Source organism: Coregonus lavaretus (assembly GCF_964263955.1).
Source record: "Coregonus lavaretus genome assembly, chromosome: 16".
Classification (NCBI taxonomy): domain Eukaryota; kingdom Metazoa; phylum Chordata; class Actinopteri; order Salmoniformes; family Salmonidae; genus Coregonus; species Coregonus lavaretus.
Window position 1 is genome coordinate 40,258,521 of NC_140003.1, and position 18,878 is coordinate 40,277,398.

The 18,878-nt window shown below is 44.5% G+C and overlaps 2 protein-coding genes across 4 annotated transcripts in view; one reads left to right on the forward strand and one right to left on the reverse strand.

Moving 5' to 3' along the window:
• The window catches only part of tmtops2b (teleost multiple tissue opsin 2b), a gene marked incomplete at its 5' end in the record, with an annotated part of 40,501 nt that overhangs the window by 18,925 nt on the left and 2,698 nt on the right, over positions 1-18,878 (forward strand). Inside the window, one exon of the mRNA XM_084179865.1 lies at positions 10,190-10,423. Coding sequence (XP_084035991.1) covers positions 10,190-10,423 — 234 coding nt within the window. The remainder of the gene's footprint in view (positions 1-10,189; positions 10,424-18,878) is intronic.
• The window catches only part of LOC311143947 (beta-galactoside alpha-2,6-sialyltransferase 2-like), a 71,159-nt gene continuing 62,999 nt past the window's right edge, over positions 10,719-18,878 (reverse strand). For all 3 annotated transcript variants that reach the window (XM_084179847.1, XM_084179848.1, XM_084179849.1), the window contains exon 6: positions 10,719-17,468. In XM_084179847.1, the coding sequence (XP_084035973.1) occupies positions 17,221-17,468 (248 nt within the window). In that variant the 3' untranslated portion in view covers positions 10,719-17,220. The remainder of the gene's footprint in view (positions 17,469-18,878) is intronic.

The following is an 18,878-nucleotide window of genomic DNA, read 5'->3' on the forward strand; positions in this document are numbered from 1 at the left end:
ATAGTATAGCGTGATTCTAATATCCAATCCCTGGCCCTTTCCACATCTCTCCCCATATACTTTTTTCCAGGAACTTTAGTAATGCTTTCCAGATGTTTCAGCAAAGTAGAGTAAAGTTCATCTGTTACACCATTTGCAAAATCCTAGAGCCAAGTTTCCTCTAACACACTTTTTGCAAAGGTCAGCACATCACAGACTCTAAGACACTACAATGGCCTTGAGATAAAACCTGTTTTTCATTCTCTCGGTCCCAGCTTTGATGCACCTGTACTGACCTCGGCTTCTGGATGATAGCGGGTTGAACAGGCAGTGGCTCGGGTGGTTGATGTCCTTGATGATCTTTTTGGCCTTCCTGTGACATCGTGTGACATTGCCCCCGATAATGCGTTCGGCAGACCGCACCACTCTCTGGAGAGCCCTGCGGTTGCGGGCGGTGCAGTTGCCGTACCAGGTGGTGATACAGCTCGACAGGATGCTCTCAATTGTGCATCTGTAAAAGTTTGTGAGGGTTTTAGGTGCCAAGACGAATTTCTTCAGCCTCCTGAGGTTGAAGAGGCTCTGTTGCGCCTTCTTCACCACACTGTCTGCGTGGGTGGACCATTTCAGTTTGTCGGTGATGTGTACGCCAAGGAACTTGAAGCTTTCTACCTTCTCCACTGCGGTCCCGTCGATGTGGATAGGGGGGTGAGCCCTCTGCTGTTTCCTGAAGTCCACGATCATCTCCTTTGTTTTGTTGACGTTGAGTGAGAGGTTATTTTCCTGGCACCACACTCCCAGAGCCCTCACCTCCTCCCTGTAGGTGGTCAAGTCATTGTTGGTAATCAAGCCTACTACTGTTGTGTCATCTGCAAACTTGATGATTGAGTTGGAGGCGTACTTGGCCACGCAGTCATGGGTGAACAGGGAGTACAGGAGGGGGCTGAGCACGCACCCTTGTGGGGCCCCAGTGTTGAGGATCAGCGAAGTGGAGATGTTAATTCCTACCTTCACCACCTGGGGGCGGCCCGTCAGGAAGTCCAGGGCCCAGTTGCACAGGGCGGGGTTCAGACCCAGGGCCTCAAGCTTGATGAGGTTGGAGGGTACTATGGTGTTGAATGCTGAGCTATAGTCAATGAACAGTATTCTTACATAGGTATTCCTCTTGTCCAGATTGGATAGGGCAGTGTGCAGTGTGATGGCGATTGCATCATCTGTGGATCTATTGGGGCGGTAAGCAAAGTGGGTCTAGGGTAACAGGTAAGGTAGAGGTGATATGGTGGTCCTCTGTAGCTCAGCTGGTAGAGCACGGCGCTTGTAACGCCAAGGTAGTGGGTTCGATCCCCGGGACCACCCATACACAAAAAAAAATGTATGCACGCATGACTGTAAGTCGCTTTGGATAAAAGCGTCTGCTAAATGGCATATTATTATTATTATTATTATATGATCCTTGACTAGTCTCTCAAAGCACTTCACGATGACAGAGGTGAGTGCTACAGGGCAATAGTCATTTAGTTCAGTTACCTTTGCTTTCTTGGGTACAGGAACAATGGTGGCCATCTTGAAGCATGTGGTAACAGCAGACTGGGAAAGGGAGAGATTGAATATGTCCATAAACACACCAGCCAGCTGGTCTGCGCATGCTCTGAGGACGCGGCTAGGGATGCCGTCTGGGCCGGCAGCCCTGCGGGGGTTAACATGCTTAAATGTCTTAATCACGTCAGCCACAGAGAAGGAGAGGCCACAGTCCTTGGTAGTGGGCCTCGTCAGTGGCACTGTGTTATCCTCAAAGCGGGTGAAGAAGGTGTTTAGCTTGTTTGGAAGCGAGACGTCGGTGTCAGCGACGTGGCTGGTTTTCCTTTTGTAGTCCGTGATTGTCTGTAGACCCTGCCACATATGTCTCGTGTCTGAGCTGTTCAATTGCGACTCCACTTTGTCTCTATACTGATGTTTTGCCAGTTTAATTGCCTTGCGGAGTGAGTAGCTACACTGTTTGTATTCTGCCATATTCCCAGTCACCTTGCCATGGTTGAATGAGGTGGTTCGCGCTTTCAGATTGGTGTGAATGCTGCCATCTATCCACGGTTTCTGGTTAAGGTAGGTTTTAATAGTCACAGTGGGCACAACATCACCTATACACTTCCTGATAAACTCAGTCAACATTTCAGTGTATTCGTCTAAATTATTTTCGGAAGCTACCAGGAACATATCCCAGTCCACGTGATCAAAACATTCTTGAAGCGTGGAATCTGATTGGTCAGACCAGCATTGAATAGTCCTTAGCACAGGTATTTCCTGTTTGAGTTTCTGCCTATAGAAAGGGAGGAGCAAAATGGAGTCGTGGTCAGATTTGCCCGAAAGGAGGGCAGGCTAGGGCCTTATAACCATCCCGGAAGTTCAAATAGCAATGGTCGAGGATTTTGGCAGCGCGAGTACAACAGTCAATATGTTGATAGAACTTCGGCAGCCTAGTCCTCAAATTTGCTTTGTTAAAATCCCCAGCTACAATAAATGCAGCCTCAGGATATGTGGTTTCCAGTTTGCATAAAGTCCATTGAAGTTCTTTGAGGGCCGTCGTGGTATCTGCTTGAGGGGGGATATACACGGCCGTGACTCTAACCAAATAAAATTATCTTGGGAGATAATACGTTCGGCATTTGATTGTGAGGTATTCTAGGTCGGGTGAACAAAAGGACTCGAGTTCCTGTATGTTACTACAATTACACCATGAGTCATTAATCATAAAACACACACCTCCGCCCTTTGCTTCCCGGAGAGATATTTATTCCTGTCTGCGCGATGAACTGAGAACCCCTCTGGCTGGACCGATTTCGACAGAATATCCCAAGAGAGCCATGTTTCCGTGAAACAAAGTATGTTACAGGCCTTGATGTCTCTCTGGAAAACAATCCTTGCCCGGAGTTCGTCGATCTTGTTAACCAAAGACTGAACATTAGCCAGTAGTATACTTGGAAGCGGTGGGTGGTGTGCGCGCCTCCTAAGTCGAACCAGCAGGCCTCTCTGAGTGCCTTTCCTCCACCGGCGATGTTTAGGGTCAGCCGCTGGAATCAGTTCAGTTGCCCTGGGGAGAGCAAACAAAGGATCTGCTTCGGGAAAGTCGTATTCCTGGTCGTAATGCTGGTGAGTTACCGCTGCTCTGATATCCAATAGTTTTCCCCGGCTGTATGTAATGATACAAAACACTTTCTGAGCTAATAATGTAAAGAATAATACATAAAAAACAAAATGCTGCAAAGTTTCCTAAGAGCTAGTCGCAAGGCCGCCATCTTCGTCGGCGCCAACCAGTAAACATCTCTGGGTGGATTAATGCTGCCAAAACAAATGTTCAAGTGAAGCTGTGTAAATATTGCCCCAGCCTCAGCCAGTGTGTGTAGTTGACGTGTGAGGGTTTGGGTTAAGGGACATTTCGAACTGAAGAAGACTGTTAAGCCGAAACGTCTGTGTATGCGATCCTGATGCCAACCCATCACACTTTAATGCACCTCAGATAGAGCCAGGGCCAGGAATGAGTGAATGAGGGGGTTATCTGAGTGCTGGCTGGATTACCAAATACCAATCTGTTTAGTGGGACTCGGAGTCCCGGACTCACAACCAGCAGCTTTCACAAAACTCTAAGCCACTCCAAGTGAGCGCAGGCAAATGCCCTGAGAAACATGTGAGCATGTACAGTGGCTTGTGAAAGTATTCACCCCCCTTGGCATTTTTTCTATTTTGCTGCCTTACAACCTGGAATTAAAATTGATTTTTGGGGGGGTTGTATCATTTGATTTACACTACATGCCTACCACTTTGAAGATGCAAAATATGTTTATTGTAAAACAAACAAGAAATAAGACAAAAAAACAGCAATTACAGCTGCAAGTCTCTTGGGATATGTCTCTATAAGCTTGGCACATCTAGCCACTGGGATTTTTGCCCATTCTTCAAGGCAAAACTGCTCCAGCTCCTTCAAGTTGGATGGGTTCCGCTGGTGTACAGCAGCCTCAATTGGATTGAGGTCTGGGCTTTGACTTGGCCATTCCAATACATTTAAATGTTTCCCCTTAAACCACTCAAGTGTTGTTTTAGCAGTATGCTTAGGGTCATTGTCCTGCTGGAAGGTGAACCTCCGTCCCAGTCTCAAATCTCTGGAAGACTGAAACAGGTTTCCCTGAAAAATTTCCCTGTATTTAGCGCCATCCATCATTCCTTCAATTCTGACCAGTTTCCCAGTCCCTGCCGATTAAAAACATCCCCACAGCATGATGCTGCCACCACCATGCTTCACTGTGGGGATGGTGTTCTCAGGGTGATGAGAGGTGTTGGGTTTGCGCCAGACATAACATTTTCCTTGATGGCCAAACAGCTAAATTTTAGTCTCATCTGACCAGAGTACCTTCTTCCATATGCCTTTTGGCTAACAGCAAACGTGTTTGCTTATTTCTTTCTTTAAGCAATGGTTTTTTTCTGAGCACTCTTCCGTAAAGCCCAGCTCTGTGGAGTGTACGGCTTAAAGTGATCCTATGGACAGATACTACAATCTCAGCTGTGGAGCCTTGCAGCTCCTTCAGGGTTATCTTTGGTCTCTTTGTTGCCTCTCTGATTAATGCCCTCCTTGCCTGGTCCGTGAGCTTTGGTGGGCGGCCCTCTCTTGGCAGGTTTGTTGTGGTGCCATATTCTTTCCATTTTTTAATAATGGATTTAATGGTGCTCTGTGGGATTTTCCAAGTGTGGGATATTTTTTTATAACCCAACCCTGATCTATACTTCTCCACAACGTTGTCCCTGACCTGTTTGGAGAGCTCCTTGTTCTTCATGGTGCCGCTTGCTTGGTGGTGCCCCTTGCTTAGTGGTGTTGCAGACTCTTGGGCCTTTCAGAATAGGTGTATATATATACTGAGATCATGTGACAGATCATGTGACACTTAGATTGCACACAGGTGGACTTTATTTAACTGGTCCTCTGTAGCTCAGCTGGTAGAGCACGGCGCTTGTAACGCCAAGGTAGTGGGTTCGATCCCCGGGACCACCCATACACAAAAATGTATGCACGCATGACTGTAAGTCGCTTTGGATAAAAGCGTCTGCTAAATGGCATATTATTATTATTATTATTATTATTTATTAACTAATTATGTGACTTCTGAAGGTAATTGGTTGCACCAGATCTTATTTACGGGCTTCATAGCAAAGGGGGTGAATACGTATGCATGTATTTTTTTTTAACAAGTTATCTTTTTAATTTCACTTAACCAATTTTGACTATTTTGTGTATGTCCATTACATGAAATCCAAATAAAAATCAATTTAAATTACAGGTTGTAATGCAACAAAATAGGAAAAACGCCAAAGGGGCTGAATACTTTTGCAAGGCACTGTACATGCATGAACGTACATGCACACATACTCTCTGTAGTTTCTGGCGTGACTTTTCGTTTTTTTGCTGTGAATGTGTGTGTTGTTAGTCAGTGTTGGGGAGTAGTGAACTACATTTAGGTCAACTAGAAATGTACTACATTTTGCAGTTGCTTGGTGGTACTGTAGTTTAACTTAATTAAAATATTGGTAGTGTTTTCAGTAGTTAATTAATTGTGTAGTGGTGTAGCTATCTACTGGAACTACACACAACTTTTTTGCACAAAATAATAAGCTATGGGTGAAGTCGGCAAGATATTCATTTATTTTCCCACATCAGACCTGCCTAATTCTCACTTGAAACATCGTTTTTGTGTTTAATAGGCAAAATTACACATTCTGTTAACGTATGACCCCAAAGTAATTTGTTATTGCAATTTGTATTCTATGACATTTCATTTACATTTACATTTTAGTCATTTAGCAGACGCTTTTATCCAGAGCGACTTACAGGAGCAATTAGGGTTAAGTGCCTTTCTCAAGGGCACATTAACGTCATCTAGCAGACGCTCTTAGCCAGAGCGACTCACAAATTGGTGCGTTCACCCTATAGCCAGTGGGATAACCACTTTACAATTTTTTTTTGGGGGGGGGGGGGGGGGGGGGTAGAAGGATTACTTTTCGATTAGGATTAGATTTCGGATGTACTGTCACGTTCGTTGTATAAAGGATTGGACCACGGTGCAGCGTGGTATGCGTACATGTTTAATATATTAAAGAAACACTTGACAAAATAACAAAAGCAACTGAACGTGAAGTTCTAACCGCTAACAGCAACAAGCCTAGACAGAAACAAGATCCCACAACTAAAGGTAGGCAAAATGGCTGCCTAAGTATGATCCCCAATCAGAGACAACGATCGACAGCTGCCTCTGATTGGGAACCACACCCGGCCAACATAGAAATATAATAAAATAGATTCTATCCAAATCACACTCCGACCTAACCAAACAGAGAATACAGGTGATCTCTAAGGTCAGGGCATGACATGTACATTTTTTCAAGAAGTAGTTTGGATGTAGTGAACTACTTTTTCAAAGTAACTTTAGTTAAGTAAACTATATTTTTCTTAAAGGTAGCTTTAGTGTCGTTTAAATTCCAGTGTGACGTAATTGGTAGCTTGGTAAACTACGTTTTCAGAGTAGCATCCCCAACAATGTTGTTAGTCACTGATTCCTCGCTTTAACCCCGCCTCCGCTTTAACCCCGCCTCTAAATAATTCCTTTCTTCTGTTAGGACTTCCTCTGATAAGAATAAGTAGCTTTCACTAAATGTGTCTTGCTCACGCAATTACCGCACTGTGGGGCTCAGTGGACAAATTAATTTGAGTCTGCAACATTACTCAACAGCATCCCCATGGATGGTCAGGGTCACTGCATGGTGTCAAGAACTGACCAATCGATGACGAATACAGCTGTTCTGCTATTAGAGCAGTATTTACGTTGCCCCTGACGACTCATCTTGAATTTACTTCCGCTGCTCTATTGATCGTTCCATACATCAGTGTTAACCTGCCATCCTAGAAGTAATTTGTGCTGACGTCAAAATGACGTGATTCATGATTCCTGTAGGCCAGCTCTGGCCCAACCCATCGGTGTCTGGGACCAATCAGAACGGTCAGAATGTGTTTGCATTCTCAAAGAGTTGGGGAGGAGAGCAAGATCAATCCTTGCTATAGGTTATCATATTGACGTTCCGTTAGCGGAGTATCACTGATCAATGATTTGGAGGAAACTAAACCGTAGTCGTACTCGCAGCATGTTGCCTTTTTACCTTTGGTAATGTTTAGGCCTATTCTAAAGGTTATTTACAATACAAGATTACAATAATATAAAGACAATGTATGTCAACATCCAAGCCTGTCCGAACCTGTTTGGATAATGCGTTGCGCCATTCGGAGATGCACTTTGTAGCCTACTCTGTAATTTAAGCCTGTTTCTGTTTTTTTTACTGTGCATTAGGGGCCACGTGTAATTTTTATGTATACTGTGCAATAATTGTATTGTGTACACACATAGAGATACGCAACTCGTTTGTGTGGTGTCTTTTCTAGGGATGGGAGAGATTCTCTGAATATTTGTTTGTACGGCTGTGGACAGGTCGAGGTTATCCGGACAATAGCCAATTATGTCTTATGTATGTGACCAATAACATTTGATTTTATGTTATTTAAATTGTTGGATAACGAAAGTAGGCTGTGATGGTGAGAGTGTAAAACTATTGACTATAAAAGTGTGATGTTTTCTGTCGATGTATACAGCTTGTGTCATAACGGGAGATCCAAGGCAGGTTGGATTCATTTGCATGCAGGAAGGGACCAGGGAATCTGGTCACAATACTGACAAAGCAGGCAGATAAGAGACATTCAGTGGGCAGATAAGATACATTTTATTACCATGTGTAGATGCAACAGATCTCGATCAGATAGTGATAAGAACATCTTGATTGGATGACGACAACCACATGTTAATGCAAGGATTAACCACGGCTTTTGAAAGAGGGGTCTCAAAAGAGCATAGGGGGTTTAAAGGGTGTGTGTGTCTCAGCCACCAGATCTCAACCCAACTGAACACTTATGGGAGATTCTGGAGCAGCGCCTGAGACAGCGTTTTCCACCACCATCAACAAAACACCAAATGATGGAATTTCCTGAGGAAGAATGATGTCACATCCCTTCAATAGTTTCAGACACTTGTAGAATTTATGCCAAAGCGCATTGAAGCTGTTCTGGCGGCTGTTGGTGGTCCAATGCCCTATAAAGACACTTTAAATCAAATCAAATCAAATGTTGTCACATGCGCCGAATACAACAGGTGTAGACCTTACAGTGAAATGCTTACTTACAAGCCCTTAACAAACAATGCAGTTTTAAGAAAATAGATTTAAGAGTGGGGGGCGGGGGGGGGGGGTCAATTCAAATACTCTGGGTGGCCATTTGATTAATTGTTCAGCAGTCTTTTGGCTTGGGGTTAGAAGCTGTTAAGGAGCCTTTTGGACCTAGACTTGGCGCTCCGGTACCGCTTGCCGTGCGGTAGCAGAGAGAACAGTCTATGACTTGGGTGACTGGAGTCTTTGACAATTTTTTGGGCCTTCCTCTGACACCGCCTAGTATAGAGGTCCTGGATGGCAGGGAGCTTGGCCCCAGTGATGTACTGGGCTGTACACACTACCCTCTGTAGTGCCTTACGGTCGGATGCCGAGCAGTTGCCAGACCAGGCGGTGATGCAACCGGTCAGGATGCTCTCGACGGTGCAGCTGTATAACTTTTTGAGGATCTGGGGACCAATACCAAATCTTTTCAGTCTCCTGAGAGGAAAAAGGCATTGTCGTGCCCTCTTTACAACCTTCTTGGTGTGTTTGGACCATGATAGTTTGTTGGTGATGTGGACACCAAGGACCTTGAAACTCTCGACCCGCTCCACTACAGCCCTGTTGATGTGAATGGGGGCAGGTTCTGCCCTCCTTTTCCTGTAGTCCACGACTATCTCATTTGTCTTGCTCACATTGAGGGAGAGGTTGTTGTCCTGGCACCACACTGCCAGGTCTCTGACCTCCTCCCTATAGGCTGTCTCTTCGTTGTTGGTGATCAGGCCTACCACCATTGTGTCGTCAGCAAACTTCACGATGGTGTTGGAGTCGTGCTTGGCCACACAGTCGTGGGTGAACAGGGAGTACAGGAGGGGACTAAGCACGCATCCCTGAGGGGCCCCCGTGTTGAGGATCAGCGTGGCAGATTAAACCTTGCCTGAGACCAGAATGCCTTAGGCATTAGCTCAATAGATTAACACACTGGGTTCGAACCTTGTCGGTCACAAGGGGTCTGTTTATGTGCACGTTCTCATTCTGAGTTGAACGGCGAACAGGATGGAGAGAGAGGGGCAGTGCCTTAATCCTCTGAAATTGAGGAATGAGAATATAATCTCTTTCTCTCTTCATCTCTCCCTCTCTCTACTGTCCCTTTCGTTCTTTGGGCTGACAGGGAGCATGGGGGGAGATGGATGGAGCGTCAGGCATTCCATTGCTGAAATGGGTGGTTAGCGGTACAGAAGGGATGGACTGATTATCACTGTCTCTCTGTGGGTTAGGACAGAAGCCCTCAGGCAGAACAATGAGCATGCTGCAGGATTGGGGCACAACCAGAGAAAGGGAGAGAAAGAGAGAGGGAGGGAGGGAGGGAGGGAGATATCAGGTGAATGAGATAGACAGCGTGAGAAAGTTAGATATTAGACCTGAGCAGATTGTGTGCTCACCCCCAGGGACTCTGTCGTGTCTAAGAGGACTTCTATTAAACTCTCACCTTATCGCCACCATGCTGTTTCAGCTCAAACACACACACACACACACACACAGTCCCTCTTACCTGCCTCCCTTTCGTAATACTATTCCCTCCTCAATATACACATTTATCAAACGTATTAGAGTCCAGAGTCTTGCGGTACATTAGGTGTGTGTGTGTGGTGTCCAGAGGATTGACAATAACAAACAGCAAACAAATACAGAAAACAGCAAACAAATGTCTATTTGGACAAAATACTATTTTAGTCTATCCCTGGGGTGAAAACACATTATCTCCTCCTCTCTCTCCTCCTCCTATTCCCTTCCCCCTTCCTCTTCTTCTCTCCTCCTCTTCCTCTTCCCTTCTCCCTTCCTCTCTCCCCTCTTCTTCTCTCTCCTCCTCCTCTTCCCTTCCCCCTTCCTCTCTCCCCCTCTTCCTCTCTCTCCTACTCCTCTCCTCTTCCCCCTTCCTCTCTCCTCTTCTTCTCTCCTCCCCTCACTCACTCTCTCCTGTCTCTAGGTGGGTAAGATCCGTAAGACGGCGGCGCGGCGGAGAGAGCACCACATCCTGTTTATGGTGCTGACCACGGTGGTGTGTTACATATTGTGCTGGATGCCCTACGGCGTGGTGGCCATGATGGCCACATTCGGCCGGCCCGGCATCATCACCCCCGTGGCTGCCGTGGTGCCCTCCCTCCTGGCCAAGAGCAGCACCGTCATCAACCCCCTCATCTACATCCTCATGAACAAACAGGTGAGGCAGCAGGGGGTTGTTTGTGGAGGGGAGAGGAGGGGTAGTAGTGTGTATGTGGTGTGCTTGGTGATGTATGTGTGTGCATGTGTTAGTCTTGTCGGTAATCTAAGGCCAGGATTCAATCCGAATGCGCATTGTTGAGAATGTGGCTTTTAAAGGCAATGTTTCTGATTGCATTCACGCTAAACGCTGAGAGGTCGGCTCAATTGGAAATTACCTTTAAATGGCGCATTGTCGACACAGATTTAATCTTGACCTAAGTCTTTAGAACTCCACACAGATCCTTTGTACATGTACAACTTCTTTATTTACATGGTAAAAAAAAGAACAATGAATGAACAACAATTTAATTTGATCCAAACAGTCAACTTAAATACTTTTTCAAGTTGAATAAAAAACCTGTAAATGACTAATCAAAAGGCTGAAAATGAAATAGGCTTTTCAATAACACATTGGTCATGATGAATCCCCCACTCTCTCTCTACCTCTCCTCTCGGCCTTTGTTCAAAGCCCTCTTAGAAATCTCAGATGACAACTTACAAGGCTCCAACTTAAAAGCTGTGAAATGTTTCCATTTCAAAGTCAGTATTGCGGCGCTGCGAATCTCCACCGTACAGAAAAGGATGCGAGCGAGAGAAACCCAGGAAGCAGTCACCTCCAAAAACAAACCCTTTCTCTTTATTGTCTGGCGTGTCAGTCCATACAGAGATGTCTTTATCCTATAACCCCCCCCCTCTCTAAACACCTGCTATAAGACAAACATACACCCCATCCACCTACCTGCACCAGCAAGAAAACTTGAAGTTTAAACCTCTTAGCCCTGCTCCGGATAGATTTGCATGCTCTGTCCACTGGAATATAAACATTACAAATGAATTTCATATTTTTGGGACCATGACTGTGTCACAATCACAAGCGTAACAGTTACAGTTAGTTAGGGTTGCAATGCTACCGGTAATTTACCAAAGTTACTGGATCTTCAGTCATTTTGGTAATTAACAGAAAATATGGCAATCTATAGTAACTTTGGTAATTTATACTTAAATAACTGTAAAAAATGTATTCATATATAGTATTCATTTATTATATCTGCGTCCATATTGTCCATGGGTTTCTAACCATATGGTTCAAGAAAAAATAGCCAAATTAATGAAAAAAAGCATCTAATCAACAAGGGAATCATCTTCAATTAACTGCAACTCTTCCATTTATTTACTTTTTTCACAACGGCCACCAGTTTGACGCCAAAACATTGACAACAAATACATATTGACATAGTAAAATAAATAAAAGTGTGTAAAAAAGTAAAATTCATGTTGAAACGCAAATAAGAGATGTGGTCTTCTATAGCTCAATTGGTAGAGCATGGCGCTTGTAACGCCAGGGTAGTGGGTTCGATCCCCGGGACCACCCATACATAAAAATGTATGCACACATGACTGTAAGTCGCTTTGGAAAGAAGCGTCTGCGAAATGGCATATTATTATTAACCCTCATATTAAACACCAATGGTATTCACCAAGTTCATGGTTTATACTTAGGATAATGTTTTACAGCTGTCATTCTTTTTATATATATCTTATTAAATTATTTAATATATGTTACATGTGATAAGGGATGAATCAGAGATGATAAGCCTACCAGAAGAGCTAAATGCCTTTTATGCTTGCTTCGAAGCAAGCAACACTGAAGCATGCATGAGAGCATCAGCTGTTCCGGACGACTGTGTGATCACGCTCTTTGTAGCCGATGTGAGCAAGACCTTTAAACAGGTCAACATTCACAATGCCGCGGGGCCAGACGGATTACCAGGACGTGTACTCAGAGCATGCACGGACAAACTGGCAAGTGTCTTCACTGACATTTTCAACCTGTCCCTTACCGAGTCTGTAATACCTACATGTTTCAAGCAGACCACCAGAGTCCCGGTGCCCAAGAAAGCGAAGGTAACCTGCCTAAATGACTACCACCCCGTAGCACTCACGTCGGTAGCCATGAAGAGCTTTGAAAGGCTGGTCATGACTCACATCAACACCATCATCCCGGAAACCCTAGACCCACTCCAATTCGCATACCCCCCCCAACAGATCCACAGATGACGCAATCTCAATCGCACCCCACACTGCCTTTTCCCACCTGGACAAAAGGAACACCTACAGTATGTGAGAATGCTGTTCACTGACTACAGCTCAGCGTTCAACACCATAGTGCCCACAAATGCTCATCGCTAAGCTATGGACCCTGGGACTAAACACCTCCCTCAACACTGGGTCCCTTCAGGGGTGCGTGCTTAGTCCCCTCCTGGACTCCCTGTTCACCCATGACTGCGTGGCCAAGCACGACTCCAACACCATCATTAAGTTTGCTGACGACACAACAGTGGTAGGCCTGATCACCGACAACAATGAGACAGTCTATAGGGAGGAGGTCAGAGACCTGGCAGTGTGGTGCCACGACAACAACCTCTCCCTCAATGTGAGCAAGACAAAGGAGCTGATTGTGGACTAGAGGAAAAGGAGGGCCGAACAGGCCCCCATTAACATCAACGGGGCTGTAGTGGAGCGGGTCGAGAGTTGGTGTCCACACCTTGGTGTCCACATCACCAACAAACTGTCATGGTCCAAACACACCAAGACAGTCGTGAAGAGGGCACGACTACACCTTTTCCCCCTCAGGAGACTGAAAAGATTTGGCTATGGGTACCCAGATCCTCAAAAAGCTATACAGCTGCACCATCGAGAGCATCCTGACCGGTTGCATCACCGCCTGGTATGGCAACTGCTCGGCATCTGACCGTAAGGCGCTACAGAGGGTAGTGCGTATGGCCCAGTACATCACTGGGGCCAAGCTTCCTGCCATCCAGGACCTATATACTAGGCGGTGTCAGAGGAAGGCCCATAAGTCTCCAGTCACCCAAGTCATACTTTAGTTAATTTAGTAAATATTTTCTTAACTCTATTTCTTGAACTGCATTGTTGGTTAAGGACTTGAAAGTAAGCATTTCACGGTAAGGTCTACACCTGCAAAATTTTATTTTATTTGATACACTGTGTGAGAGAGACTCTTCCAGACAGATTCACCAAAGCCTTGTTCCACTCTTAGATCTCTTGGCCCTACACAGCAGTGCGCCTTTTTCCTTAAAGCCATGTCTTAATGAGATGTCAGATCTGGCTCAAAATATTTTATTTCCATTAGGTGTGATATTTTTCTTGCCTGTGGTGTAACAGCTATTCGGAACCACGCTTGCGTGCTGAGTAACCTTGCCTGAGACCTGAAGACTTGTGTTAGCTACCCGAGCTACTGCCAAGGCTTTATTTATTTTTATATAACCTTTATTTTAGCAGGGAGTCACATTGAGACCAAGGCCTCATTTCCAAGGGAGCCCTGCATGAACACAATTTATAAAAATGTACAACATTCAACGTGATAAAAACATACAATACTACAAGCAATTAAAAAAATTGCAAAGAGCCATCAGAGTTCCCCTCACACAGACACAGTCCTCACATCAAAGATTTAAAAACAGCTCTAACTCTAAATGGTATTCCTGTTCAGTCTCTCTTCTGTCACCTGAATACAACAACAGATGCCTCAGTTTATCCCAAGCAGCGTTTGTCTGCCATGTTTACAACTGGGTAAATTCATTTCTGCAACCCTGGTTAAGCATTGTTCCTGGAGCAAGGGCACAGCAACACGTTACAGAATAACAAACGCTAATACACAAACACACATCTCTTATTTGTGTTCTGTCACTGACTGCCAATGTCAACCCCTCCCAGTTGTCCCTGGCCAGGGAATGGTCACTAGCTGGCCATTACACAGAGGACTACAGTGACAAATAGGTGAGATGGACAACAAGTACATGATCTGTTTGGTTTAATTGGGTCAGCTGGGGATAAAGGTGAAGCTTAGTAGTTGTAAGCGGATTTGTGGTTGGAAAGCACTGAGCCTCCGCTGTCCATTCTAGCATGGCCAGATAGTGATCATGTAGAATTACATATAGAGCCCAATAGGATGAACTATTAGGATAGGTCTCTGAGTAAACCCCCATCTCCTTTCCTTCACACACACACACACACACACACACACGCGCGCGCGCTGGCTTTAGCTAGCTGAAATGTACTGCAGGCAAGTCTGGCACAGAGTCAGGGTAAATAAGAAAACCCATTAAAAGACAGGAGTGAGTCTGGAGATATTACTGCTTTAAATCCCTGCCACGATAAGAAAAGGTATCCTGCTGCAAGCTCAGGCAAAATAGTAATTTTAGACCAATATTGGAGTATTGAGTCAAAATGACACATGATGAATGATAGGCTTAAAGTAGAACTAGACTATGCTCTGCTGTATGCCTGGGAGGCAGTCCAGCTACTGAACCCTGCTGGACTGGAACCCTCATTCACTTGACTCCATCAAATGGTACATAGTCAGGGTAGTGCTCGTAGAGTGAACTGCCGTAAGGAGAGGTTTGACCATGACAGTGGGAGGTGGTGTGATTTACATTCAAAGTGACAGGTCAATCATCGCAGTAGCTACAGCTGCTTTTAAAGAGACGTCAGAGAAAGGGCGTTGGTTCAATTGCCTTTTGGCATGGGGTGGACACTGGACAGTATGGGAGTTTGACTAGTGACCTCTCCTACTCACCACTAACAGAACACGGGACGGTTTGAGCTATGGGCTGATTAGCAGCCTTCTTTTTTCTCAACTATTAAACAATTAAATAAGCAATAAAAAAATGTAACAATGACACTGCAGTTAAATAGATGGCATATGTGAATTATCAGTCCGAGGGTGTTTTGAAAGGCAACCCAGTGTTAATTTGGCCACTAGGCACAGGGTTATAGCTGTTTTGAGAATGTGTTATGAGTCCCTTCTCTTACCCCCTAGCGCCTATCCCCTAGCCTCTCATCCTTTGGTATTCACAGTCCTTAAAAGGACTTCATTGTATTGGATTAAGTCCAAGAATGGGCAACCAATGTGTTTTCCAGGGTTTGGTACCCAACTACCCGCCAGCTATGCCCTTGATGTGGCAGCCAGTCACCAGCCAGTCAGCCAGTCTTAAAGTGCTAAGTGGGGAGTGTGACAATCTGTTTATTGGTAAGTGGTCCCGTACAGTCAAGCTTGGGGATTGGACAGGAGAATGACTGGGCATAAAGCGCAGCACAAGCAACAGCATTCAAAATCCTTGACAACAACAAATAAGAATAGAAAATAACATTTAAGGAATGTCGAATACAGCAAAATGTGACGGTTGTAGATAAAAAACAATGTACCTCCATCTTGGTTAGAAAATACTGAGAAGATGAGGAGGATTTGGTGTAATTCCAGTGTGCCTGTATGGAGCAATATGTACCTGTATGTACAGGGTATGGGTGTGTGTTGTGTATGTATTGTCTTTGAAGTTGTATGGAGGTACATTTCCAATAAAACTTCAAGTGTGTTACATGTTACAAATTCCTGAGTAGCGCAGTGGTCTAAGGCACTGCATCGCAGTGCTAACTGTGCCACTAGAGATCCTGGTTCGAATCCAGGCTCTGTCGCAGCCGACTGCGACCGGGAGACTCATGGGCGGCGCACAATTGGCCCAGGGTAGGGGAGGGAATGGCCGGCAGGGATGTAGTTCAGTTGATAGAGCATGGCATTTGCAACGACAGGGTTGTGGGTTCGATTCCCACGGGGGGCCAGTATAAAAAAAATATGTAATCACTAACTTTAAGTCGCTCTGGATAAGAGCGTCTGCTAAATGACTAAAAATAAAAAATAAAATAAAAAATGTTGTCGGGAGTGTGTGGCTGGTGTATGCCGAGTTTGTACATTTTCAAGTGTGTTTGGTATGGACGTGTGTGAGACATTCAGTGCGGACCACTGCTAATTTTCTCAAACATTAATTTACCACCCCATGAGACCCATAACCCACCATAAAAAAACTGTGGACTGTCCTTTAAGTCCTTTTAAGAAAGAAGAGCAACCAGTGCTCTGGAGAAACAACGCTTCACAACAGCAAAAAACATCCAGATATATCAAAAAAGTTTCTCTATCTAAAGACACTTATCTATTGCTACCCTAGACAGCTCTTCTCCTCTCTTCCGGATCAGCAATGGCAGAGATAGAGATGTTCACATTGGGCATGTCTTGGGCTCGTTACCCTCTGAGGGTTGAAAAGTAGATGATTACATGTAATCTGATTACAAAAACCGCTACCTGTAATCAGTAACGTCACCAGCAAAAATATTGTAATCAGATTACAGATACTTTTGAAAAACTAGCTCATTACTTTTTGGATTACTTTTAAATTTAGAAAGGATGTTTGCGGAAAAAAAATACATTATGACACCGTTCTGTTTTCTTAATGACATTCAATTAAGAATTGAAAAAAGGGGCAAGTTTAAGTTTGTTCCACCTGAGCAAGTCTGACTACAAGTCAGAGACCACTTCTAACACCTCTAAAGGGGAAAGTCATCCAAAAGTAACTGAAAGTCATCCGATTATGTTACTGAGTTTGGGTAATCCAAAAGTTACGTTACCGATTGCAATTTTGGACAGGTAACTAGTAACTGTAGTTGATTACATTTAGAAAGTAACCTCTGAGGAAGGCGGGGTTTTGACCCATGTGGGTTCTGTCGATAAATCCTGACAGATGTAGTTAGAGCTACATCTAAGTAGCTGTACCCTCCAGTTTGATCCCATCCCACACAGAGGGGCTATGGCTTGGGTTCTCCACTGTTTTCCCTTAGTCCTGTGGAGTCGTGGTGGTTCCATGTTTGGCTTCTGCTGAGGGTCAGAGTTCATGAGTTCCTAGTTCAGAGGTCACAGTTGACGGTGCTGAAGCCGGGGAGGGTGACGCGGCCCTTCTTCTTCAGGTCTCTCTCAGGGCCTGTGTTGATGCGCTGCACCAGACTCTTCTCATAGAGCAGCGGGTGGTACGCCCCCAGGGTGCATGCGGCGTCGTAGTACTGCTCGTGGTAGTGGCACAGGTCTGTCTGCCGCAGCGACGGGATGTACTCGTACACGTGGACCTCTTCACACAGCGCCATCATCAGGAGGATGCCTGTAATTACAACAACAAGGCAGAGCATGAGGGGTTAGATATTCTAGCATACACACAGACAAGTTACACGTTCCACAAAACACACAATCCATTAGGCTGTCCCTGACAAAAAAAGTTTTTGATCGACTGAAAGTCGTCTGTTCTTTAGACCAATCGATTGGTAGACATTTTTAAACGTGCATTTTTACATACATAGACACACCGCATGTGTTTTAATAAAATCAACTATATATGCATTTACCTTGTCTGATGCTTTAAGCACACTGTTAGATGAAATAAGACACAAATGATTCAAGAGGGAGCCAAAGATCAAGATAAGCAGAAGAAAAAAAACTTAACCTGACCATCCTCCTCCCGCTCCTACTGGCTTTCGCAGATTCTGCCGTTACTCTCCCGAAGTTGCCGGTAATAGTCTACACGAGAAGTCGGCAACCTTTCTCATGTGGAATGGCAATTTATCTTACAATTTCTACCGACTTGCATGCCAGTTATGGTTTTCAAATGCACATTTTCGTGGAACAATTTCATTTAATTTATAACGTCGTCTTCGTATCTCAAATTCATTGTAATGTGGTTAATCAAAGGTCTATCAAAATCTAAATGAAAATGATACAAACCTAAAAAGTAACTTATATCGCCATTGCCAACTATGTAAAAACAGCCTATAAAGCCAACAAATAAAAACATTGCAGACTGCAGGTAGAAAATATCCTGATAAAAATAAATATCCTATAAGATCACATTGGCTACGCATGGCCTGTCTGCAACGAACTTGAAACATTGTATCAACTATTAACTTGGGTCTGACCTGAAGCTCGTGCTAGCAAACTTGCAACATTGTATAAAATATTCTGGGCCCTCAGAGTTTCCTGCGCCAGTGAGCTCAAGACAGACACAGCTGTTGGCTATTTGCGCAAGGGATAAGAATCAGGTAGGCCTATTTTTTGACATTTCCACTGGATAAGCATGACATTTTTCCCCTTTCACGCTGAGTGGTTATCGAAAGGGAGAGAGCTGGAAAGATTTTTCAAATACAATGAGGAACTACTGTCATTTTCAATGGATGTAAAAACAGACTTTGTTTGCTTGCTGTTTGAGGTGAAGAAAACATTACTTTGAGAAGCTCCACAGATCATTAGTGGTGGTGCGTTAAGCCAATCAGAAATACTATCAGATCCCCAAATGGGCACTATAGGCCTACTTCTATGCGTAATCAGGGGTGCGTCCTTACTCAACATTGACAAAACTTGTAAATGGAATGAAATACACCAAAACTTGTCTCTCACAAGTGTAGCATAGGTTGTGCGCTCTGCAAACAATGTGTCCACTCCGACAATGAGAGCAGTAAAATACTGGAATAATAACATATTGAATGTATTAACAGAAATGACCATAACCAAACAAACATTG